The sequence below is a fragment of the Dipteris shenzhenensis genome, chromosome 22, assembly GCF_047967505.1.
Source record: "Dipteris shenzhenensis isolate YYH24624 ecotype China chromosome 22, Dip_SZ_1.0, whole genome shotgun sequence".
In the NCBI taxonomy this organism is placed as follows: Eukaryota; Viridiplantae; Streptophyta; class Polypodiopsida; order Gleicheniales; family Dipteridaceae; genus Dipteris; species Dipteris shenzhenensis.
The window spans coordinates 45,964,336-45,990,109 of NC_141617.1; the positions used below are offsets into that span (position 1 = coordinate 45,964,336).

At 43.7% G+C, this 25,774-nt stretch overlaps 1 protein-coding gene across 3 annotated transcripts in view; it reads right to left on the minus strand.

The window, feature by feature from the left end:
* Positions 1-25,774, minus strand: part of SWEETIE (HEAT repeat-containing protein) — a 198,277-nt gene that overhangs the window by 151,606 nt on the left and 20,897 nt on the right. For all 3 annotated transcript variants that reach the window (XM_087393941.1, XM_087393940.1, XM_087393939.1), the window contains exons 4-6: positions 24,420-24,656; positions 24,159-24,248; positions 1,832-1,919 (exon numbers count right to left, since the gene is read on the minus strand). In XM_087393941.1, the coding sequence (XP_087250067.1) occupies positions 1,832-1,919; positions 24,159-24,248; positions 24,420-24,656 (415 nt within the window). The remainder of the gene's footprint in view (positions 1-1,831; positions 1,920-24,158; positions 24,249-24,419; positions 24,657-25,774) is intronic.

The window sequence follows — 25,774 nt, forward strand, 5'->3', positions numbered from 1 at the left end:
ATCTTCTTAAAGCAATGATCTTCAATGTGACCCAATTTCTTGCAGAAAGTACACTTCAGAGGCTTTGGAATCTTCTTGCCTTTGTCCTTTGAGTGAAACACATGCTCTAGAGTGGCCTCCTTTAGCTCCTTCAGGCGGCGGTCTTCATCAATGAGAATGGCTGTCATTTCTTCAAAGCTGAGGTCTCCTGCCACACGTAGGACAGCCAAGACATCAGAGTATCTGGTGATGCCTTCAATGCTAGTAAGTAGAACCCCTTTCTTATCATCGTCATCAACTTTAGCTTCAAGAGCCTCAAGCTGGTGGATGATAGAACTCAAGGTACTCAAGTGTTCTGTCAAAGGTTGATCTTCGTTCATGCACAAAGAATAGAACTTTTGCTTTATAAATACCTTGGAGTTATTGATTTTGTGGCCGAAGAGCTGATCCAACTTGTGCCATATTTCTTTGGCGGTCTTGTTGAGGTCAAGATGGTGAATGAGATTATCTGCGAGGCCCAAGCCAATATGTCCTAAGAAAGGCATGTCTATTCTAAGATTAGCGGGGCTATTTAGGGTAAAGCATGACTCTCTAAGTAAAGCCACTGCGGGCATGCAACCTATGTTTAGGGCTTACTACTAAAGATAGCTAATGCTAGGCCTACAATTATGGGCCGGGGGCTCAGCGTTATGGGACCAAGGAGTTGGAATCTCCTCTAAACGTAGACCTGCTGGCTAGGGAGCAGCAACTAGAGGAAGGGGCATGTCTTGACCTTGAGGCTGGCTGGCTCTCACCGTGGTCTAGACCTGGCACGGGGGTGGCTTGACCTACTAAAGCTGGGCTAGCTAGACCCCCTATGACTTGTTTTGCGGGATTGTCGCAGTATCGAGGACTCTGGCTTGGAGTCATTACCCCACTGAGTTCAAAAGTGACTTGACCTTGTTGGGGCTGTTTCACAAAGGAGTTGGAAAAAAGAGGAGGCGGTGGCCTGAGACAGAACTGACGGGGAAGTAGGGAGGGGAGGAGAGAAGGCACAAGAAAGGAGGTGCCAGCTCGAAATGACCTGCAGGGAGGGGGAAACGGGCAAAGAAGGAGATGAGGGGGCGGGGGCTCCTTGGGAGCTGTGTGCAAAAAGAGGGGAGTTCAGAAGTGCAAGTGTACTGTGTGTCCTTTGTGGACTACTGCGTATTTAGAACATGGACACTGGGCTGAGGTGGCAATGAGTGCTTTTAGAGGTTCTAGACTGTCCTTGCTGTGGCAGGGTGATGAAACATCCTGTCGCACTCAGTCTTGTTGTGAGGGTTAACATCTGCAAGAGAACTAACTTTGACAACCTCAATTTATCTGTCACACAGAAGAGCCAAAGCAGCTGCGTTATTGAGCCAGTTCTCCACCATGCTCAGGGAGAGTGCAGGAGCCACACTCAACCATTACTGTGACTCTGATTGGGGCAGAAGATAGCCTCAGGGTTACATAAAGTTAATGTTTCATCCTGGCAGGCAGCCCAAGCACTAGGGCAGCAACAATGGATACATCAGGGTCTATGTGACCTCTCTTTATGTGCATCTAAGCAGTCTAGAAAGTGATTGAGAGAAGCATGTAAGCTCTCCCCTCACATACTTCCACTTTTCTGACTTTGTTGATTACCTAGGTTACTTTGCCCTTGACGCCAGGCATAAAAGCAGTCTATGTATTTCTTTCGTTCTTTGTGTGGCAGCATAAATATGTTCATCTTTCACACGACTATACATGCCTGCTAATATGGAAAAGAATAATGAGATAACCAAAAGACTGAGCGTGTTACACCTAAGTATTCAGACACGAAAAAATCCCTGGATGGTAACAACAATACCTCGCATAAAGGGGCCGATAAGATGTTTTTGTAAACCACCTTCCAGGGTTTTCGCAGGGGTTGTTTGTGTTTTCCCGCGTGGTTGGACCTGAAAGCAAAAGGAACATTTCACAGGTATACTTATCAAAAAAATTTACCTTTTGTCTAGGTTAGAGTTTTGTCGGCACCTCCTTCAATATCATCAGAGAAAGTGGATACACATCCAACTAGAGTTGTCCACCAATTCACTTAGCATTTGCAATTCAAAAGCCAGAACAAAATATTCAAAAAACTGCGATATAACATGGATTCTGTTTCAAATCTAGAAGGTGTGTCACCACACCAAAATCTCCAGAAAATTTGGTAGACTGTTTCCTCTACAAAATACTGTCATAGGAGGTAACCACATCTAAAGCATGCCTCTTGCCTATGGATGAATCAGATAGTTATGTGTCTAGGAGCATTTACAGCTGCTGGCGACCACCGCCATCCACAAGGGCATCCACCGTTTCCTCCTGGTCCTTTCACTAGGGAGAAGAAGGATAAAAAGCCTGAATATGTGCAGTCCTGGCTTAACTGTTTTGGGGCTCACTTTTCAATTCAGTAAACTATCCAAAAGTTCACTGTGTAAGTGTTGTGGAAGCAAGTATTTGGTTCCAAGAGTTGAAGAGGGCATCAGAATAATTTTGAGAAATATTTTAAACTCAAAAGGATTATGATGATCGGAAAAGGATTGGAGGCTTGTAATAATGGATTCATCTTGTTGCAATGCAAGTGCTGACCAGGTATGACAACTGTTCTACTACACAAGACTATCAAAACAAGGTTTGCAGCAAAAAAATACATCATTAGAAAATGTAATTCGTTTTGCAAAGGCCTATGATGATATGATTGTGTCGCAAGACGACAAAGGTGGACCTGGTGGATCGTCATAGGGCAATTCAAAAGGCCACCACCAAAAAGAATAATAACCAAGAAAAGAGGCCTGACACCAATGCAGCATCTGACTGCAACTTTCAACGAAAGCCACAGCAAAAGAACTCAGGAAACTCAATGGAGGACAGGAGTAGTCCCTCTGCTTCAAGTGTCACAAGGCTAGTCACATCCCCAAGAACTGCAACTTCGTCGTCCCAAAGAAAAATAATGAGCAGGGGAAAGGTAAAGCAGTTCCTGTAGCAGAAGTTTCCATGCCAAGTATTACTGCTAAAATTTCCAGCATTGATTTGTTTACTTCTACCATGACTTGCGATAGTTATGATTTGATTACATTGACATTTCACCCGCATGATCTTCTACTCGTGCATGGAATCATAAATAGATGTAAGTACGTTCTCTTCGATTACACGCAAGTAATCACAACTTCATCCACATGTCTCTGGTGCAGAATTGAACCTGCCTATGGTAGGCAATAACCACTACAATGTGGTGAAGTTTCCCAGGCTGAATCCGAGGTGTGGGATCGTGGTGTACCCAGAGCTTCCTTACACATTTAGGAATATGAAGAGACTTTTTTTTATCATATTCATAAAATGGACCACATAGATGTGTTGCCAAGGCAAAGAGTGGTTCTTTAGACAACCCTGCGTGGATTTTTTGAGCCACTGTGCCACACAATTTCTTTGTGTTTGTATGGCCAGCCTATTGGCTAATCTCCATGGCTCTGTGGCCAAATTTTGTAATCCACAATTCAATAATAAAGACAAGCAACTATTACTTCATGATGCTTCTACATGTTAATTCTTTTGTAGCTCTATGAAAGTCGATTTGATGTTAAGTGAGCTTGTTTCGGCTACTCATGTTTGCTTCATTAAATCTGATTTTACAACTATCTCATGTCTATCAGATAATAGTGTAAGCCCAAAGGTTATTTTCATGCGTTAGTGAAGAATTCAGCTTTTAATATTAATGGCATTCCAAAATTTTTGAACAGCCAGGGGTCAATTATTATGAAGGCCATTCCATGGATTTGGGATGTCATCCAATGGATTCTTGGCACACTGGCAAGATTGTGGACTCATTGCTAGAGCTTCGTTTTGTTTTTGCTGGTGATTCTGTGTGAGGCACTAACACGCAATAGACAAGTCATGGAGGACTCTTTCCCCCTGTATTCATGTAGACCACTTTTATCAAGCAACAATTACAGATTCTCACACTGATTAGGATGCACTTGTTAGATCTTCAGTGGATTCTGAAGAGTCACAATTTGTCCAGAGGTTGCTAGCTGAATTTTCAGATGTCTTTCCATCAACTACCTTATCGTCTTCCAACCTTCACAGAATGTGGGCCATAGGGTAGAGCTGCTTCTTGGAGCTCAAAAGTTTTCAAGCAACCATATACGCTAAGCCTCGAAGAAGACAAAATCCCTAGGTGATTATATGAATATGTACGTATGGTACATATATTCATCCCAATAATTCTCCATAGGGAGCACAAATCGTTTTGTGGACAAAAAGGATAGTACCATGCGCATGTGTGTGAAGTCTAAGGTATGAATAATGTGACCCTGAAAATTAAATAAACTTTGGCTAGGATAGATGACATCACAAATGTGTGCATAGCTCAACTACTTGATCTATGTACAAGGTACAATTGAATCCATATAAGGGAGAAAGATGTTCCTAAGATGGCATTTTGTAAATGCTATGGGCATCATGAGTTCTTGCTTTTACCATTTGGACTAATATATTTCATCCATATTTTGGAAATTTTGTCATCATATTCGATGACATAATAGCGTAAAGTAATAGCTTATATGACCATATAGAACATCTTATGGTAGTTTTGACTATCCTTTCTATATGCAAACATGACTAAATGTGAGTTCTTGAAAAGAGAACTTGGTCACATTATTTCTATTGACGATATCCATATTGACTAAGAGAAGGTCCAAGTAGTCAAGAATAGCCGGTTTAACATACTCTCACCAAAGTGAGATCCTTCTTAGGATTCACTCAATTTTTCCAGATTTTCATCAGTAAGTATGCATGTATTACACTACGCCTCTCCAACCTTTTAAAAAGAGGAGAGAAAGGAATTCCTTAGGAACAGATCAAGTATAGACCCGTTATTTGGACAATGCTTTGGATACATGCTTTAGGGAGTTAAAGCATGCAGCCACCATTGCGCCTATGTTACACATTGTGGATCCAAGAAGACCAATTGCAGCTAAAGTGCACACTTGTTCAAGCATGTTCAACCTATAGCTTCTATTAGTTAAAATTTGACACCAACACGAGCCAAATAACCTATGCAAGAAAAAGAGCTATTTTTTGTAGTTCATGCATTGAAAAAGTGAAGGTGTTACTTATATGGCTCCGAGTTTGAGGCATGTGTCGATAGGGCACTCAATGCGAGGCCGTAAGGCCGTAAGGCTCAATTTTGAAATCCAATACAAGAGGAGCTACTAATGTGGTGGCTGATGCATTTAGTCACATTGGTTTTGTGAGCTTTACCAGTTTCTCTGAAATTTGAAATGATCTCTTTCTAAGTTTCTCTGAGATTCGAAATGATCTCTTTCTACCCCTGCAAGGCATGTATGAGCATGATCATTACTTCAGCTATTTTGGGCAACAAGTCCAAAATGGGCATGCTCAGATGAAGCAAATGGCTCAACTTCAAGGGGAGAGAAATCCGAGATCGGTATTCCATTCGCAATGGTCTGTTGTTCCAAAAGGGCAAAATCTGCAAACCGAACGCCTATGACACAAGGAAAAAGTCTTGTTTGAGTATCATGACACCATTTGTGCTGAAGATCCTAGGGTAAACAAAGAACATTGGCTTTGGTTAAGCAAGATTTCTATTGGCCAAAGATGCGGACTGATGTCGAATGTAATGTTGGGACGGCCCCAAGTGGCAATGGGCGAGTGGAGCGAGTAGTGTGAGGGAAGGCATGAAGGGTAGCCTCGTGAAGTGGGTGATCAGAGCAGTGCGATCCTCTAATAAGGCTATGAAATCAATATATGTGAGAAGTAAAGGTGTGCTGAGTACCTAGGGGAGAGACTAAAATTGAGGTGTATGTCATGATAAGTGCTGTCAGTAATCGGTGGAGTGAAGGGTACTCTGAGGTGAGGTGTGGAGATACAGAAGAAGAGGTATGTGTGGTAGCCCCAAGAGGAAGTGGTGCGACAGTGAAGTCAATGATACAAGAGGCAAAGGCAGAGGATCCCATGATGTAATCGACAACACTGGAGCCTCCTCCATGTGGGAAGCAAGTAAAGCCACCCAAGGAAGGCCAGCTGCCAAGACCATTATAAATAATGAGATCATGCATCCTACCTAGATTTTTACAATGCCTGCCTATAAGATGTGATCAGGGCACCTGTCAGTCGAGACTCGGAGCAAACCTGCATCCTCCAGGTCAATGTCCGATAGCATGATAGAATCATCTCTAAAATCGAGGAGTGGTACCTGGCGTGCCCCTGGCCTCACGTTGAAGTCCCCAACCAGGAGGACTTCCCCCCGGCTCGAGAAATCAATGATGTCTTGATAGAGAGCGCGTATGATGATGTCTCAATCTCCTCTCGAATATCTCAAGCAAACAGTGAGGTCTCGGGGGGGGGAGTAGCATACTACTACGAACAAATCATGGCTGTCTATGTGTCGAATCCGGATCCACAGAAATCTAGAGTGTGAGTCTCTCTTCTCTACTGAGATGGCCCCCAAAAGAGAAGACCTGTAGAGCATTGCTACTCCTCTGTACCCTCATACTCCTCCTATGTCCCTCGTCTCATCTGTGTAAACAGCCCCCCAAGTACATCTGTTGACTACAGGTAGAGGACGCTCTCGACTTTGATGTCCTTTTGTATAGAAGACTATGCCACGACCTATATACGATTCCGAGAAATTTCCTGGTTCTAACCATAAGGTACTATTAAAGTTCCAAATGGTACAGGACAGGGTCTAAGATGCATGAGTCCCATAGACCCCATCCCCCCTATGTGGGAGGGGGACCATGTGTAAGGAGTCGCCCATCTCATACCACCACCCACTTCTCATCTTTGCGGACCTGATCCCACTGCTATATCAGAGTGTCTCTCTCTTCTACTTGTAAGGGGTTGATATCCTCATCCATGGAGATCGATAGCTGGTCTCGTAGGATTGATCTATGCCGTAAGGTTGTAAGTCACGCTTGTGTATCATGGAATTGTATGATGAGGGGCTGCTCTCGGTTGGGGTCTCTCCCCACTCGCCAGGCCCTCTTGATCTCGTGCTCTGCTACCCCTAGAGTACTGGCCACAAATGTAGTCCCATCACTCATCGGTGTGCTCTCGGTGCGTAGGATGCCACAAACTCTGATGTTGAGAGCCTTACTCGCTCTCTACTACTACTCCATGAGAGTGGCCGAAACTGTTGCTTTCGCAAGTTCCCATTAGGGCCACATCCACCCATCTGGATGTCTCCTCAATGACAGATTGCATGCTCGCAATCTGTGCCTCAACCACTGGAGTACTCCCTGGGACTGTACAGATGGTGGTGAACTCCTCCCGGAGCTGCAAAATGTTCTCTATGAGCCCCTCAATAAGGCCAGCCTGCTCCTAAATAACGCGGGCCTGCTCCTGTATAACACGAGCTAACTCTTGGGTGTAGTGGCCTCGAGGTTTTTTTTTTGGTGGAAGCAAACTGACCAACTTTTTCCTTTTGATTATCTTGCTACCAAAAAAGTCTTGTAAGCTTCTTCTTAGGTCCATCCAAGGAGCTTATCTTGTCCCTTGTTCAAGTTTTAAGAGTGGTTTTGTATGATTGGTATTATCCATTCCGATTCCACCTTTGCATATGGCGTCCAATTATATAATCACTTCAAGGAAACTCTCAATCTATTATGTTCAACTTATAATCCTATGGGACTAGAGATAGAATCCCTAATGGCTTTCAGTGTTCTTTGTTTCGGCTGAAATAAGCCTATCATAGGACAATGAGTTGTCATGATATCCACACTGCTTGAACTCCACCCAAGTTGCAGAAGCTCTACCCTGCAAGAGCAAGTTTTGTCCACCACTAAAGTGCATTTTCTTGCAGAAACGTGGCTGACTTTCTTACCTTTGACGACTCAATAAAATTTCCACCAAAATAAGTTACATCAAACTGTTGCACAAAGGTTAGGGCCTTCAGCCTATCCTACATTCCATAAAAAGTCTCAAACTTTACTGTAGCCCCACCTTCTTTGAAGTCCTTCAACTTACCCTTGGATGCTATGTTATCATATACAGGTAGCTGCAAAAATGGTGGTGGCATCATCTGTCCCATGCTCTGTGCGTTACTGGCACTTCCCATGGTTGGGTTGACCATTCCTCGACCCATCACCTACATTTGAGGCATGCTCATTGAACCACCAAATATCCCAGGCATTCCCGTTTGCATTCCGGGTTGCATTCTTATAGTAGCATACATCATATTTGCGTTTCCAGCTTGCATACCTCCCCATCATAGGTTGCTGAAAACTTTGCATTCCTAGCTGCATATTTGCCAAGTGCGTGCCAGGCATTGTAATCCCTTCTATGGGTTGTCCAACCATTGCCTGAAACACAGACCCTCCTCCAAAATACCCTGGGTGCATCACTGTGTGAGGAAAGGTTTGTTGTCCTTGGTTGACTAACTGTCACCACAATGTAAATATCCTAAGTCAAAGTACAGTTGACCATTTATTTGATCATAATTAAAGAGTTTTATATGTGTTAATTATGGTCAAAGAGTTATTTTAATGGTCAAAGGATTGACTATGGTCAAAGATACTTGACTCTCGTCAAGTAAACCTGACTTCGGTCAAGGAGACTTGGTTTATTACCAAGAGGGTTAACTGCGGTTAACCAGAGAACCACCGAGCTGACTACAGTCAGAGAGTGTTGACTTCGGTCAACAAGACTTGGCATGTGCCAAGAGGGTTAACCCCGGTTAACCAAGATGTGCCAACTTCGGTTGGAGAGACTTGGCTATAATTAAGGCGCCTCGACCCTTGGTCAAAGCTCTTTAATTATAATCAAGAGTGTTGACTCCGGTCAACCAGAGAATATATTTATATATATTTGTTTTGATGTGCACATGTGTTCAGTGGGGACGCCCACCGTGACTAGAATTAGTCCACAGTGTGTTATTTGCATGCAAAGCGCTAACAATTAATGGGTACCATGGTGGTGCGCTTTAATTAATTGTTGCAGGCACTAGGAAGAATTATTTTTCCTAAGCGTAACGGGAGCCTGACAAGCATCTAGGAGGCGGTTCGTGTGACCGAGAGCTTTGAAGACTCCAGAATGGCCCTTAGTGGCATGTAATGGGACTTAGTTTAGATTCTAGACAAGTGGCATGTTGCCAATTTGAATTGAGCTTGAAGCTCTTGTAATAAAGTAGATTTTTCACGTTTTGTAATGTGGAGAGGTTTCCAGACAGCTCTACGCTGAACTTCTGTAACAGATTTTCTCTCATGAATAAAGACCTTGGGGGGGGTCCAGCCCGACGTTTTGTTCTGGGCCCTAGTGCATCTTCAGAGAGAGGGAGTTGCCACGTCATCTGTCGGTTAAGCCTGCCACGTCAGCGCCACATGTACACCTGTGCCACGTCACCTCTGCAAACTTTGGCAAAGATTTCCATCGAGAGGATCACGCGTCGCGGCTTTTGCATCTCTGCGTGAAGGTACGTCAGCCAGCCTTCTGGAGAGTCGAGACCACCTCTTTGAGATACACACAAATCCCGTTGGAAATTCTTCCGTTTGACAACGGAATGTACCCGCGTGAAGATATCTTCGACGCTGTTTCCCGTCAAACAATTTGCAGGATTTGGTTGGGCCGCCTAGCGCATGACTTCTTCAGGGCATCGCTTGTCACTCGCCAACAAGGTTAATCCTTGCACTAGCTCATGATTTACGTCAACCTTCACGATACTCTCAGCCTGTTCTGCGTCGCACGTGCACCGCGTACACACATAAATTATGCGACCCAGATATTATCTCCGTCAAGCACTTTGTGGCCTTCATGGGCTATCAAAGTACACCAATCCACTCTTGCAATCTCGAACCGTGCTCCTTTGAGAAAAAGAGCAGACCTTGCTCTGATACCAATGAAACCGACTCGTTGGTGAAAGACAGCCATTACCACTCAAAAAGACAGTAATTAGCCAGCAGGTCCAGCTGACGTGGCAACCACACGTGCGAGGTGACGTGGCAGCCAGGTGGCATGCACGTGCTGACGCTGACATGGCAGATGAGCAGTGGGCCTGATGACGTGGCAGTCCATGCTGGCAGACAGCTCAGCAGATGACGTGGCACTGACACGTGGTAGGTGCTGATGTGACAGGGCTGACAAAAAGCTGATGTGGCAGATGCTGACGTGGCACTGACATGTGGCAAACCAGTGGTTAAATTAACTCTGGTTAGTTAATTCTGGTCAGAGGTCTAGTTAACTTGACCCAACCAGACCAGTCTGGTCACTGTAACCAGACTGTGACCAGTCCAGTTAGTCCAGTTGCAAACTAACCAGACCAAAACCAGTTAATCTGGTTAGAGTAACTAGCCAGTTACTCCATATAGTTACTGTTCTTTTCAAAAAAAAAAAAAAGGAACAGTTGCAGAGACTGTTTCTGCTAGCAATTTTCACCTGCTTGTCAAACTTTTACTGTCAGAAAAGCAGCAGAAAAACAGAGAAAGCAGAGAAAACAGAGAAAGTAGATTTCTACTGTCAGAAAAGCAGCAGAAAAGCAGAGAAATCAGAGATTTGCAGAAGAAGAGTATGCATGCCTTTGAGCAGTAAAAAGAGGGAAAAACAGATGCCTTTTGAAGCCATCTGCAGCAGCCAGAAAAGGGCAATATAGTTGTTGATGCTTTGGCAACTGTGTGGGTATATGCCTTGAACTGACAGCCAGTACTGGCATAGATTGTGAATGCAAAACACCTCTTGTTGAGGTATTTTTCTGTTGGAAAAGCAAAGGTAGTTGTGCATCAGTTACCTACACGGTGTGTGAAATCTGCAGATCCCAGAATATGGATCGATCACCTATCCAGTGGGATTCACAAGATAGGGATGTACATCCAAAACAGAGAAGTGTGCCGCAAACTCAACAAGAATTTGAACAGATGGTACGCACCCGTATACAAGAGCTGGAAAATCTCAAAAGGGATCCAAGGGCTCAGCATTTGTTTCAAGCAGAAGCTATGCCTAATCCAGTATATGACGTGCCAATGCCAGAGGCACACTCTCGTGTACAACCTGAGAAAGAGAGATCTCATAGGAGATGGTCCCATAGTAAAAAGAGATCGAGGCATCATCACCGATCTCCTAGTCCATCACCGTCTACCTCGAGTTCGACTTTTGTGTCTTCTTCTTCCTTATCAGATAAACCATCCAGGAAAAGAAGAAAACACAAGAAGTCTAGAAAGAGAAAGACGTCCAAAGAGACCAAGGAATTTAAAGAGGGAGGAAAATCTGTCAAGTTTATGACCTACAATGGTCAGTATGGTCATACAGACAAAGCATTGCAGTTCATCAGACAGTTTGATGCTGCATTCGGTATAGAAAAATTTTCAGAATCCTCCAAGTTAAGAATGGTCAGTTTGCACTTGACAGCAACAGCTAGTGCATGGTGGAGTGCACAAACCACAGATGGGTCAGCCCCAAGGAAGTGGAAGGACTTCAAGAAAGCCTTCTACCAGCAGTTTATGCCTAAACAGTTTAGAGACCATGTTCTTCAAGACTGGGACAGCTTGCATATGGATGCAGGAGATACAGTGGATGGGTACAACCAAAAGTTTTGGGATGCTTATTTGCAGGTTGCACCTTTCAAAAAGATCTCCAAAGGCACCCAGATGAGAAAATACAGAGCAGGTCTCACTCCAAGAATTCAGGCAGTAGTGAGTGCTTTGGGGGCAAAGAATATTCAAGACCTTATGCATTCAGCTTCAGTAGCGAGTCTTGTGCCGCTACAAGATCCATCTACAGTGCCATCCTTGCATGCAGGACGTGCTGATAAAAAGAAAACTGATTTTCCAAAATCAGAAAAGAAAGAGTATCCCAAGGCTGAAAAGAAAGGGTTTCAACCTCAGAAGCCTAGGGGTACGCAGTTTTCAAGAACTTATAAGGGCAAATCTCTATTTACCCCTGAACAGATAGCGGAATTCCATAGAGATGGGAAATGCTTCAGGTGCGGTAAAGAGGGGCATGTGGCTGCCCAGTGCCCAGAAAAGCCTTCAACTTCGAAGGGAAAAGAGGCAGAGAAGCCACGAGGACCGCAAAAGCCAATGGCGGGGGGAATTCCTGACATACTGGGTCATGCTTTGAACCCAGAAGAACGACAATTGCTGCTATCATGGGGCAAAGTTAGAGACCAGCAAGCGCTAATTTTATTTGATCCAGGGGCTACTGATAATTTCATATCAGAGGATCTAGCCCTGAGGCTGGGAATAAAGACGGAGGAGTTAGGCAGGGCTTTGGATGCCGATCAAATGTTCTGTGGGAATCCTGTGCCAGTTACTCCCTTGATAGGGAAGCTCCGTCTTCATGTTCAGAGTTATGTGGATCAGGAAGAGTTCTTCATTTCTCCACTGAAACATTATGATGTAGTTTTGGGAATGCCTTGGTTTCACCGCAAGGCAGTGAAGTTGACTCTTCCTGAAAGAGTGCTGGAGTTTGTGCATAGGGGGCAAAATCAGCGTTTAATTGCCAGGAATAAAGGGGACACTATCCCCATTGTATCTGATGTTTCATGTGGTAAAGCAATAAAGTCTGCAATTTCTGCGTACATGGTCTTTGTAAAAGAAAAAGGGAATGAAATGTATGCTGAAATGAATGATGCAAACAAAGATAAGTTTCAGTTTCTTGTAAACTTTAAAGATTGTTTTTCTGATACTTTGCCAGGGGAGTTACCCCCAGAGAGACCAGAAGATCATCAGATAGAGTTAATGCCTGGTAGTGAGCCACCAAACAGACCACCTTATAGAGTCAGTGCGACTCAGAGAGAGGAGATTATGGCTCAGGTACAGGACTTGCTGTCCAAAGGGTTGATTCAGCCCAGCTCGTCTCCTTTTTGTTCTCTTGTACTGTTAGTACAGAAGAAAGATGGTTCATTCCGTATGTGCGTCGATTATCGTGCACTGAACAAAATGACCATCAAGAATAGATTCCCTATTCCACGCATTGATGATGTCCTGGATCAATTAAATGGAGCTTCAATTTTCAGCAGGATAGATTTAAAGAGTGGCTATCACCAAGCGAGGATACAGCCTCAGGATGTGCACAAGACAGCATTTCGCACTACATTCGGGTTGTATGAATACTTAGTGATGCCTTTTGGGTTGACAAATGCTCCAGCCACATTCAATAGAATGATGGATCGCATCTTCCGGAAGTACAGACATTTTACAGGTACTTTCTTTGATGATATCTTAGTTTTTTCTAAGACAGAAGAAGAGCACAGAGAACATCTTGCTATAGTGTTTCAAGAGCTGAGAAATCATCAACTCTATGCAAACAGCAAGAAAAGTGAGTTCTTCTTGGAAGAAATCCACTATCTGGGGCATATAAATCCAAGAATGGGATACAAATGGATCCAGCGAAGATCCGTGCCATTCAGGAATGGCCAGAGCTGAAAACTGTACATGAAGTTCGAAGTTTCCTAGGCCTATGTTCTTACTACAGAAGGTTTATCTGACATTTCGCTGATATCGCAGCTCCATTACATGACCTTACTAAGAAAAATGCAGCCTTCACATGGGGAATATCACAGAAGAAAGCATTCAATACACTCAAGGAGAAGTTGACTACAGAGCCTATTCTGGTAGTCCCTGATCTTTATCAGTCTTTTGATGTTGATTGCGATGCTTGTGGAGAATGTGTTGGGGCTGCATTGCATCAGAATGGTCATGTAGTAGCCTATGAAAGCAGGCGACTTCGGGATGCAGATCTAGGAATCTATGAGAAAGAGTTATTGGCTGTAATTCATGCCATCCATACATGGAAGCATTATCTTTTGGGTGCAGATTTTACTGTTAAGACAGATCACCAAAGTCTGAGATACTTTTTGACTCAGACCAAGCTTTCTGAGAAGCACATGAAATGGGCAAACATGCTGTCAATGTATCATTTTCAGATTGTCCATACCCCAGGAATTCGGAACAGAGTGGCAGATGCCTTGTCCCGAAGACCCCAGGTCAATAATGTGACTATTGCTTATCATCAGGACCTGGAAGGCATGAGGGAGCAATATGCTCATGATTCAGATTTTGGTGAAATTTTACAGCAAATACAAGAGGGGCAATCCACCAATCACTATTCCCTGAAAGATGGGTATTTAATGAAATATGATTGCCTATGCATCACCTAGGAGATGAGGAAAAAGATTTTGGGGGAATGCCATGCACCTCCCTATGCTGGACATAGAGGAATTACAGCAACAACTCTAGCACTAGAGAGGTATTTCTTTTGGCCAGGGATACGGAAAGATATACATCAATTTGTTACTGAATGCCTTAGGTGTCAGAAAATGAAGTATGATAGACGGAAGGCACCTGGCCTACTTATGCCTCTTCCCGTGCCTCAGGCACCATGGGAAAGTATTACAATGGACTTTATTTTTGATTTGCCGAGATCAAAGTCAGGGAATGATGGGATTTGGACTATCATTGATAGATTCAGCAAGCAAGCTCATTTCATTCCGGTTCGCAAAACCATAAAGGCAGATCATATGGCTAAGCTTTTCATGGCACAAATTTTTAAACATCATGGTATGCCTAAGTCCATTGTTAATGATCGAGATCCCAGAATGACCAGTCTATTCTGGAGAGCTTTATTTGATAACATGGGGACGAATCTGAATTTTTCTTCTTCTTTCCATCCCCAGACAGATGGTCAAAGGGTAGCAAATTCTACAATTTTGGATATGCTGAAATGCTACGTGGGTGACCAAAGTTCAGACTGGGAAAAGTACCTACCGCTAGTAGAGTTTGCTTACAATAATACAGTACATAGCTCTACAGGGAAAGCCCCTTTTGAGGTCATATATGGGAAGGTGATTTTGCCACCTATATTGAGGACCACAGATGAAATATTTGCAGCTGACCAGTTTGTGAGAGACCTCAGGACAGCTTACAGCCAAGTCCGGACAGCAATTGAAAGGTCTCAAGAGAAACATAAAAGAGCTGCAGATAAGCATAGGAGACAGTTAAATCTCAAGGAAGGGGATTGGGTACTTTTGAGGTTTGAAAAAGCTAGGCTCCGCAAGTTTAAAGGCAAACAGAAAGTGTATGCAAAGTTATCTCCCAGATACTATGGCCCTTTCAGGGTTACAGAAACATGAGGTTGCATACAGATTAGCATTGCCAGAGCATTGGAGGATTCACAATGCATTCCATGTGAGTCTTCTAAAGAAATTCCAGGGACCAGAACCTACAGAACCAGTATTAGAGGATCCACCAGAAGTGGATGAGCTGGAGGAAGTCCTTCAGCCAGAGCAAATTGTGTACCATACTGTACGTAAAGGCCCTCAGGGTAAGGAGTTTTACAGGTATCTTGTAAAATTCAAGAATTATACAGCATTAGATGCCAAGTGGATGGACGAAGACATGTTATCCGACCATCCACAACTTTTGGATGTTTACAAGGAAGCTTTTCAGTTGAGGTCAACTGAATAGAAGCCGAGGGGATGTCACCACAATGTAAATATCCTAAGTCAAAGTACAATTGACCATTTATTTGATCATAATTAAAGAGTTTTATATGTGTTAATTATGGTCAAAGAGTTATTTTAATGGTCAAAGATACTTGACTCTCGTCAAGTAAACCTGACTTCAGTCAAGGAGACTTGGTTTATTACCAAGAGGGTTAACTGCGGTTAACCAGAGAACCACCGAGCTGACTACGGTCAGAGAGTGTTGACTTCAGTCAACAAGACTTGGCATGCGCCAAGAGGGTTAACCCCGGTTAACCAAGATGTGCCAACTTCGGTTGGAGAGACTTGGCTATAATTAAGGCGCCTCGACCCTTGGTCAAAGCTCTTTAATTATAATCAAGAGTGTTGACTCCGGTCAACCAGAGAATATATTTATATATATTTGTTTTGATGTGCACATGTGTTCAGTGGGGACGCCCACCGTGACTAGAATTAGTCCACAGTGTGTTATTTGCATGCAAAGCGCTAACAATTAATGGGTACCATGGTGGTGCGCTTTAATTAATTGTTGCAGGTACTAGGAAGAATTATTTTTCCTAAGCGTAACGGGAGTTTGACAAGCATCTAGGAGGCGGTTCGTGTGACCGAGAGCTTTGAAGACTCCAGAATGGCCCTTAGTGGCATGTAATAGGACTTAGTTTAGATTCTAGACAAGTGGCATGTTGCCAATTTAAATTGAGCTTGAAGCTCTTGTAATAAAGTGGATTTTTCACGTTTTGTAATGTGGAGAGGTTTCCAGACAGCTCTACGCTGAACTTCTGTAACAGATTTTCTCTCATGAATAAAGACCTTCAGAGGGGTCCAGCCAGACGTTTTGTCCTGGGCCCTAGTGCATCTTCAGAGAGAGGGAGTGAGGGAGAGCTTATGAAAGCACAATTACTGTCTTTTTGAGTGGTAATGGCTGTCTTTCACCAACGAGTCGGTTTCACTAACTGAAAATTCTTGGCATGTTGGGCATTTCCCATTCTAGGACCAACTGAAGGCATCACGGATCGTTGTCCACCAAGGGGTGCTTGACTAGGTGTATGCCTTTGTTTCTTTTGCTTCTTTTTGCTGCCTTCTTGTTTTTAGGAGGCGCATTCGAAATTTCAGCAAGGATTTGCGTCAACTGTGTCAAGGTGTCCACTGCACTTGCCAGCTATACCTTAAAAAGGGTTTCTGCATCTTTGTTTCTTTTGCTTCTTTTTGCTGCCTTCTTGTTTTTAGGAGGCGCATTCAAAATTTCAGCAAGGATTTGCGTCAACTGTGTCAAGGTATCCACTGCACTTGCCAGCTATACCTTAAAAAGGGTTTCTGCATCTTCTTCTTCAACTTCATCCACCCCACCTTGGGAAACCTTAGTGGGATGCTCTGAGGGAACATGTTGTTCCTCATCATCTGGCTTGCAAACCTTTGAGATGAATGCTTTCAACAATGTTTACTTAGATGTTGAGAAATTGCAACAAGCAATGGTCAAATTAGCCATGGCATTAGTTCCAAGTATCTCTAAGACATTTCCACAGTACTTCACCCATACCATGGAAAGGGCAGTATGATAGGTTTTAGCCCCTGGCATGGCCTTGAAGGCTAGTTTGTGTCCTAGTGCGCACATTGTGCTCAATTAGTTCACTTGCATAAAGTCAACCTATAACTTAAATTTTGCATGGGTTGACCGCACTAGGGCTTTAGGGTTAGCCCTCAAAGTGATGTTCTATCACTTTCAGTTGTACTTTTCTCTTTCACTTCCCTGACACTTGATTGCATTGCAACAATCCAAAGAGATTTTTTGGATTCTTGAGTATCGCTGTTGTCTTGTGGAGCACAACCTATATAGCTGAAAGTAATGAGGATAACTACAACGCCTCTTGAAGTGTAGTGACACAATGCACGAGAGAGGAGGAATTAGCAAGAAAAGAAATGGCACAACCCTTCACAAGAGCTAAAACTCTTCCAAAGATGAGGACATTTCTACTTATAGCAATACAATGCATGCAGGTCACATGAGCAGCCCAAAATAGGACCCAACACCTTCACATTTTGTTTTGAAAACAAGCCTCTTCATATTGAACCTTTTCTCAAAAGCACATACCCCTTCACAACTGCCCCTCCATCATACCACGATTATGGTGTGAACCTCAAGAATCCATCTTAGAGTCATTGGTCCGCCACCTTTCTGTAGGAGATTAGAGGTCAACTCCCGACCTGCAAGCCCCCAATAAGGAGGACATGGGGGTGTGTAATCTGTAATAGGATTTGGGACCAGAAAGAGGCCGCGTAGACAGATCCAACGGCTGCCACATGGGCAGATCTGAGTGAGCATGAAGCCTGCGATGTAGGCAGTGTACAGAGCTGGTCTGTAGTGGGCAGCCAAGTTGTACAGCAGCTGTACAGCTGCAATACAAGTGGCGGGCCAATAGGCACCTGCCATGTGGCATGGTCTGCAGCAGATTGCAGAAGAAGAGTGGAGCAGAGACAGCTTATTAGCATTTCTACAGACTGTGTCGGCCCAGTCTGTAAGTCTCATCAACCAGACTTGGGGGCATTTCAGCCCTATTAAAGGGCCCCATTGGTGGCCTTGGAAATCATTCATACAGCCTCATATTTGGCTGCATCCAGAGCAGCAGGGAGGCCAAGAATCAGGGTCCTTTGTACCTCAGATATTGACTGCAGGCACGCAGCAGGGAGGTCTAGGATCAATGCATACACCTTACCATTGGCTGTGTTACAGAGCAGCAAGGTCTGTTCGTCGTAGGAAGAGCAGGGTGTTCAAGGTATACAGGGTTCCGAGGCTTTTTGTCACTACAGATATATCGGTGTTGTCATTTGTAGTATAAGTGTAGCTTAGGACCTCAGGACGTATTGTAGTGAGAGATGTAGGGTTAAGTGTGGGAAGCAAACATCGCACATGCTTGTGTGAAAGGAACGTTCATAAGCAGTTGCCACTATGTGGCACATGGGTGTCCGAACAGCCAACCCAATCACTATCAGTAAATCCATGCATAACAAGTGAAGAATCAGTCTCATAAAGATGCCCCAAATGCTGAGTGCCTTTAAGGTACCTAAAGACATGCTTCATGGCCTACCAATGGTGCGTAGAGGGGTTGTGCATATATCTTCTCAACTGTGAGACAACATACTGAAGATCGGGTCTAGTATGACATAAATAAATCAAACAACCGACAGTCTGCTGATAGAGGGTGAGATCACATGCACCACTGCCATCCTCAGATGAGAAGTGACAACCAACCTCTAATGGTGAACTAAAAACACTGCAAAAGCTGTCCAATATACTTGGATTGTGACATACCACAACTTATTAGGCAAATGTTTGCCTTTCAACATGAATCTGGCCATTTCCATCACTGATCTATTCTTCCGCTCAGCCACAGGATTCTGTTGAGGAGTATAGGGCACCGTGCATCGATGATTAATGCCACGGTAAGCCCAAAAAACAGCAAACTCCTTCGACATGTATTCACCCCCCTGTCTATATTAATGTGAGCAATGTGCAACCCACTCTCATTCTCAGCCAAGGCAATAAAGTGCTTAAAGCATGAAGAAACATCAGACTCGGATTTCAATGCGAAAATCCAAGTGTACCTAGTGAAATAATCAATAAAAGTAACAAAATAGTAAAACCCCCCAAGAGCTGTAGCCCTCATGGGTCCACAAACATCACTATGAACCAGATAAAGCTTACGTGAAGCACCAACTCTCCCATCCTTGGGAAACGTAGCGCGGTGCATCTTACCAAGTAAGCATGGTTCACAAACATGTTTGGAAGGCATATGCATTTTGGGAAGATCCACATTATATAACTTCACCAGAGCTCCAAAATTGAGGTGTCCAAACCTCTCATGCCACAAATGAGTATCTGCCATGGTAGAATCAACAGCAAAGGCATGTGCATCGGCAAGTGCAACATCATCATCTAAACATCTATCCTAAGCATCAAGTTGTAAAGACCGCTAGACGATGTGCCAGTAAAAACCAGGGTAAAGACATGTGTAACATCATACACTGCACACCTCACAACCATCAAAAATAACATGAAAGCCACATGTAGCAATGGCTGAAATAGAAATGAGGTTCTTACGAATGCCTGGAACATAAAGTAGAGACAGAAGTAAGAACAACATCAGGGTATATGATGCATTATTGGCACATGTGACACTGCCCCCCTTAGATGTAAGCTCCAATGAGCTGAATAACTTCCTGCAAGAAGTGATGTGCTTGCTAGCACCACTATCAAAGAACCAAGCATTACGAACATCTAAAACTGCCATACAAGCATCATGAACATCAAGAGGAGAAGAGCACGTAGAAATGGAGAGAGAGAGATCCAATGGAGAGAAGCTCGCAGCCCAAGGCAAAGGGATGCCAAATGAGGAGGGCAGGGCTCAAAGAGAAGTCTCCGGATCAATTCAGCAGCTCCAAATGGCTCCAAATGCCGGCACGCAGCTCGAGGCAGCTCCAAAATGCTGAGAAACCTGAGAAATGATTGGCACACACCCTAAGGCAGCTCCGTACGGATTTCTGACAATTGTATGGGTTTCTGACAATGTACGGATTTCTTTTGGGTCCATACAGCTGTACGGATTTCTGACAGGTGTACGGATTTCTGACAGATCCATACGGCTGTACCAAATTTCTGACAGGTCCGTACAGTGTGTACGAAATTCCGTACAAATGCTGTAAATGCACACGTGTGGTTGTTTTTTGCTGCAGCAGGCTGGAAAATGCACCAAAACACAGTTCCCTTTGCGAGAGTTGCTCCAAAGTGCGGTCCTCTCGCGACAAAATGAGGTTTTTTGCGACAAAAGTGCTTGGAAAGGTCTCAAACACTTGTGGAAGTGTGAAAACCAGCAAGACCAGCAGGAATGAGAGCTCCAGAGGCTGCCAAGCAGCTTGGGAAAGCTGTCAATGGCTGAGGGAATGCATTCCCGACCTGCTCTGATACCACTGTTGGGTGTTGGAAGCAATGGAAGCACAATGGAGAAAAACGAGATGCTGTAATAGATTGCTGCAAAACTGAAGTGTGGAGGCTCAAGGGAGAGCTAACATAACAAAACCCTAGCACTAACTTCCCTAACTGGACTAAGTATCCTAACTGACCTAGATGGTACACAAACTAACTGTACCAATAGTCCTAACTGACTATAACTAGGCCTACAAGGCTCATACCAAGGTATAAGTGACATCTATGGATAGCTTATGAGATAGCCTACAAATACCCCCCTCGCTGCTAGCAAATTGAATGCCCAAGCTGCAATTTTCTCAGCATGTCCCCCAGTCACAAGTATGTCATCCACATAGAGTACTAAAATCAGCAAATCTGTCCCCCAGTCACAAGTATGTCATCCACATAGAGTACTAAAATCAGCAAATCTGTCCCACTCTTATGGATGTCCAAGCCTCATAAGGTGTGATGGTCTTCAATGCCTGTGTGGGACATCTGTTCAAAATGTAATTTGCACACATAATGGCATCCAACCACAACTTGTTAGGCAAGTGCTTGCCTTTCAACATACACCTGGCCATCTCCATGACTGATCTATTCTCTCTCATCGACAGGATTTTGTTGAGGAGTGTAAGGCACAGTGCACTAATGATGACACATGAGGCCAAAAAGTTAGCAAATTCCTTTGACATATATTCACCCCCCCTGTCTGTATTAATGTGGGAAATTTTCAGCCTGCTTTCATGAGGTTCTTGCGAATGCCTGGAACATAAAGCACATTGTCTAGAGTGACTAGACCACCAGAAACATAAGTAATGGCAACTTGCCCAATGCCTTTCACTGTATATGATGCATTATTGGCACATGTAATTGTCCTCCCCTTAGATGCATGCTCAAGTAAGCTGAAGAACTTCCTGCACGAAGTAATGTGCTTGCTAGCACCACTATCAGAGAACCAGGCATCAGATACATCAGAAACTATCATGCAGACATCATGAACATCAGGATTATACTGACAAGTAACAAGAAAATCCAATGCTAGTCATGTGCAAAATTAGCTGATTCTTGTCGAGCATCTGGAGTAGAAGAACTAGAATCTGTAAGATCAGACATTTTCTTCTTCTTTTCAAATGCAATTCTCTTTCTGCATTCAGAAATATCATGCCCAGGTTTCCTGCAATAGTTGCATCTCTTTTTCTTCTTCTCCCCAGAAGAAGAGGCATCATGGGAGTGACCAGCATGTGTATGAGGGGGCTTACAAGATGAAACCTTGCCTTTGCGCTTGTTTTTATGATGTGCAGCAAAGGCTTGATCACTAGTCATTGAAGCATTTTTGTTTGGACGGCTTTGTTCCTTCTGTAGTAAGAGGGCAACCAGCTGGTAAAAGAAGCATTGCCACCTGCGACCAACCTCAAAGTAGTAGCAAAGCCCTAGTAGGAGTCAAGCAACCCATCAAGGGTATTAAAAACAAGCTAAGAATCAGAAACCCCCTCATCAATGTTGGCCAACTGCTCTTTCAAATCCTTCACACTAAGATAGTCATCCATATTACCACCCTCTTCAAGCTTCAAGTCCTTCAATTGCTTGCGGAGATAGGCAACCCTTGCCTCATTCCACACTTGATATAAGAATGAAAGTTGATCCCATGCTTGCTTAGCTGTCTTGCAAGACCGGATATGAGGGATAATGACCCTTTCACTGAAAGAGCAATTAAGGCATGTGCTTTGGCATCACATCCATCCCACTGAATCTGCTCCTGAGTAGCAAGCAAAGTACTTGTAGTGGAAGATCCACCTGCACCAAAAGTATCATTAGACCCATCACTAGATGAGCCTGAGGCAATACCACAGGCATTACCAAAAGCAGGAGTAGGCCTAACCTTAGTGCCTGAAACAATATTCCACAAATTCTTGGCAACCAAAACATGTCCCATCATATAGGTCCACGTGGGGTAATTTGTGCCATTAAGCTTGTCCTCAGGCCCAAGCATCCCAAACAAATCATCCTTGCTCTGCCAGCCATAGTGCTGATATCGACAAGCAGGTGTTGGCCCACAATAGATCGGTGACATGGGGTGTTGGAGATTAGAGGTCAACTACCCACCTATAAGCCCCAAATAAGGAGGCATGAGGGAGTTTAACCTATAGTAGGATGTGGGACCAGAGAGAGGCGACACGGGCAGATCCAAAGGCCGCCACATGGGCAGATCTGAGCAAACATGAAGCCCACCATGTAGGCAGTGTACTGCAGCTGTACGGCTACAAGACAGGTGGCAGGCCACTAGGTGCCTACCTTGTGACATGGTCTGCAGCTGATTGCATCTTATTGACTGAATATCCCCCCTGCATTGAAATCTAAGAGAGATTTTCTTCGTTTTATCTGTTCATTCCTCCCTATTTTCCTGGTAAATGCAAAGAAGGCTGAAGCAAAGGCAGGTACAAGCCCACGGTATGCAGAAGGTACAGGCCTATCTATAGGCTGTACAGCAGGTACAGTCAACTGAGGTCAGCATTACTACAGACTCGGTCGGCCCAATCTGTAAGTCTGGTCGACCGATTTCGCCCTTGAAAGGGGGCCTTGGAAATCATTCATAGAGCTTGGCTGCTCCAAAGTAGCAGGGAGACCATGGTTCAGGGTCCTTTGCGCCTCAGATATTGGCTGCGGACAGGTGCAGCAAGAAGTCTAGAAACAGTGCATACACAGTGCCTCACCATTGGCAGTGTTACAAAGCAGCAAGGAGATGTGTTGGTGTGGCGTGTAAACACCACTGAAGCTCCTTGGAGTACGCAGGCTGACAGAAGATTGAACTTTGATCACTCACAAGACCACAGGTATGGTAGGTATCTAGCCATTGTCCTAGAGCACATAGATGATGAGCCATATACCTGTTGAAATGTGTGGCAGAGCCTGCCTGTGAGCCCCATTTGTGGGGACACTAGGGCTTCCCAGGGATTTTTTGTATGGTGTTACTATGCTCAGATTTAGATGTGTGAACCTGTGGGGCTGGGTGGTAAGTCTACTAGCTCTCCCTCAAGCCCTTAGCAGAATCTGCTCTGTGATTGCAAGTTGGCATTTGTCGAAAAACTGGACATCAAATCATGGCAGGGTCAGATATATACTTGTGCGTAACGTAGGGACCTTGCAGTGGTAACAGAGCCAATTTCGAGAAGGTTGGAGTAGCTTCATATAACCTGGTCACAACTTTGTATTGTTGATTGCCTGCAGACTCGTTTTCTAAATTTGGCTTGATAGGAGAAGAGGCAGCTCAACACTTCATACCCATCATGCAGAGATTGGGCTGATGAAGTTTAATTAGGATTTGCAATCTATCGTGTCTGCCACACGTAGTCAGCAGAAGGTGCCAAGTTGTGATGAGATCCTATTTGTGAAGGATTTTTACTTCTTTACTAGAAGTACCTGCAAGCATCCAGTTGAGTCTTTCTACAAGTTCAAATTGTTCACATTGAAGACCTGAATTCCACTACTCTCAAATCCCTGCTGTGTCAATTCTGTAAAATCAGGAGGGTCATAGATGTTTATTGTTTGCAACCTCTACAAGAGAACTAATCAGCCAAAATATGTGAATCCAAAAATTGAGTGATCTTTTTGGCCAATCATACTTATCGTCTAAGTTTTTCTCAAGGGAAAACAATTCGACTAGGGAGACAAACCGTGCTCCAATCTTGTTTTCATGAAACATACACTATTTGGTACAGCATAAGCATCGCACTAACAAAAGATATGCAAATTGAACTCATTTTGCACCTGTGAATCTGGGTTGAGACCTAGAGCAAGCAAAGCACCTAATGCTGCAGCATATGCATCTCTTACGGACTGGGAAGGGTCTTCCAATGCCTGCAATAGGAAGCATAAAAAGTGCAAGTTCCGTTTTGGCCCTCGTCAGAATTTATCATGCAGCAATTCGAAAAGTAGAGTAAATAAAATAAAACTATGGGATTGTGAAATTTCGATTTCTTATCTCTGATACCAAGATCAACACACTATAATAATGGCATATGTTGCTACCTTGACACAAAGACCTGCACAATTTTCAAGCCCTCCAGCTCCTAGACCTGGTCCACCAGCCACTGCAAAGGCCCGCAAGCAGCCGGCAGCTGTTGCACGTACAGCTGGAGATCTGTCTACTGTTCCAACACGCAAAACAGCACGCAAAGCTTCTGAATACGCTGAAATAGGTCCTCCGCCTCCTGAGCCTTCCAGTGCATCTTGAAGGAGTTGCAATGCAGCTTGCCTCACACATATCTGTACAAGCACAATACCTTTATCTGTCATTCAGTAGTCATATCCAGACATGCCAAAGCTCAATAAGAGCAAGAAATACCCTACGCAAAAAAGAACAAAAAAAATAACAATAGGTTGTGAAGTTTTGTCCAGCATATCTAGATAATTTGACTTCGGCTCCTTAGCACAACTGGTCCCAGGTGTAAAGACAACTCTGGTCCAGGTCAAATGCTTAAGTTTTACACATTCTTCAAAAGTTACTAGTACACAATACAAATACATCTATAAGCAAGGCTAGTACACAGGATTAAAGAATGGCCAGCAACAGAACAGACAAAGCACTTAAGGAGAAGGCTACTCAGTAATGTCCCCAGTACATAATGTCATGCCCTTCTCTGTCAAAGCGGTCGATGTTATCATGAAATGTTGCTATCAGTGCTCCTGTGTTATGTTCTGATGATAGACCTAATGAGGATTCCTTCACTTTGTAAGTCTTTCTTGGATGTGCCATTACAGCATAATAAGGTTCAAGAAAACAGCTACGGCTCTGGAAATGGCATGTAGAGTTTTTTCATGAAGGATATCTAGACAAAAGCTCAGAGATCACTCCACTCTACTAGTACTACCCTGCAACATTACCAACCTATCAGCAATGTTGACTGGGCTATTTCAGATAGAATTGTTTCTAAATCTGTGAGTGCTAAAAGAATATGCATTCAGGTCTGCATTCTGTGACTTTAAAGTGCTCTGAGCATTTGATTCATGCTAGGATCTGCCAAATTGAGTCCTTTTTTGCCCATCTTTTACCCACAGTAAAGTAGCTAAATAGCTTTTCTGGATAATTGTAAAGAACTAATCAACAGATCATTCAGCCAATGGAACAGAGACAAGAAACCAAGGGACTTCCAGCTTTACATGAAAGTTTTCATCAAAAACTCGTCCCATTGAGGTGTACCACAAGACTTTTCTAGATGTCACCACCACCGTCTTTGTATACATAAAAATGTGTGCTTTGATGCTGTGTTATTATTCGCCCATCCATGATCAGATCAAAATGCATTGATTAAGGTCACAAAATAAATAGCCTCAAGAAAATTGCGAGCATCAAAGCATTTATGAAAAGAGTACTGTATCTGCCT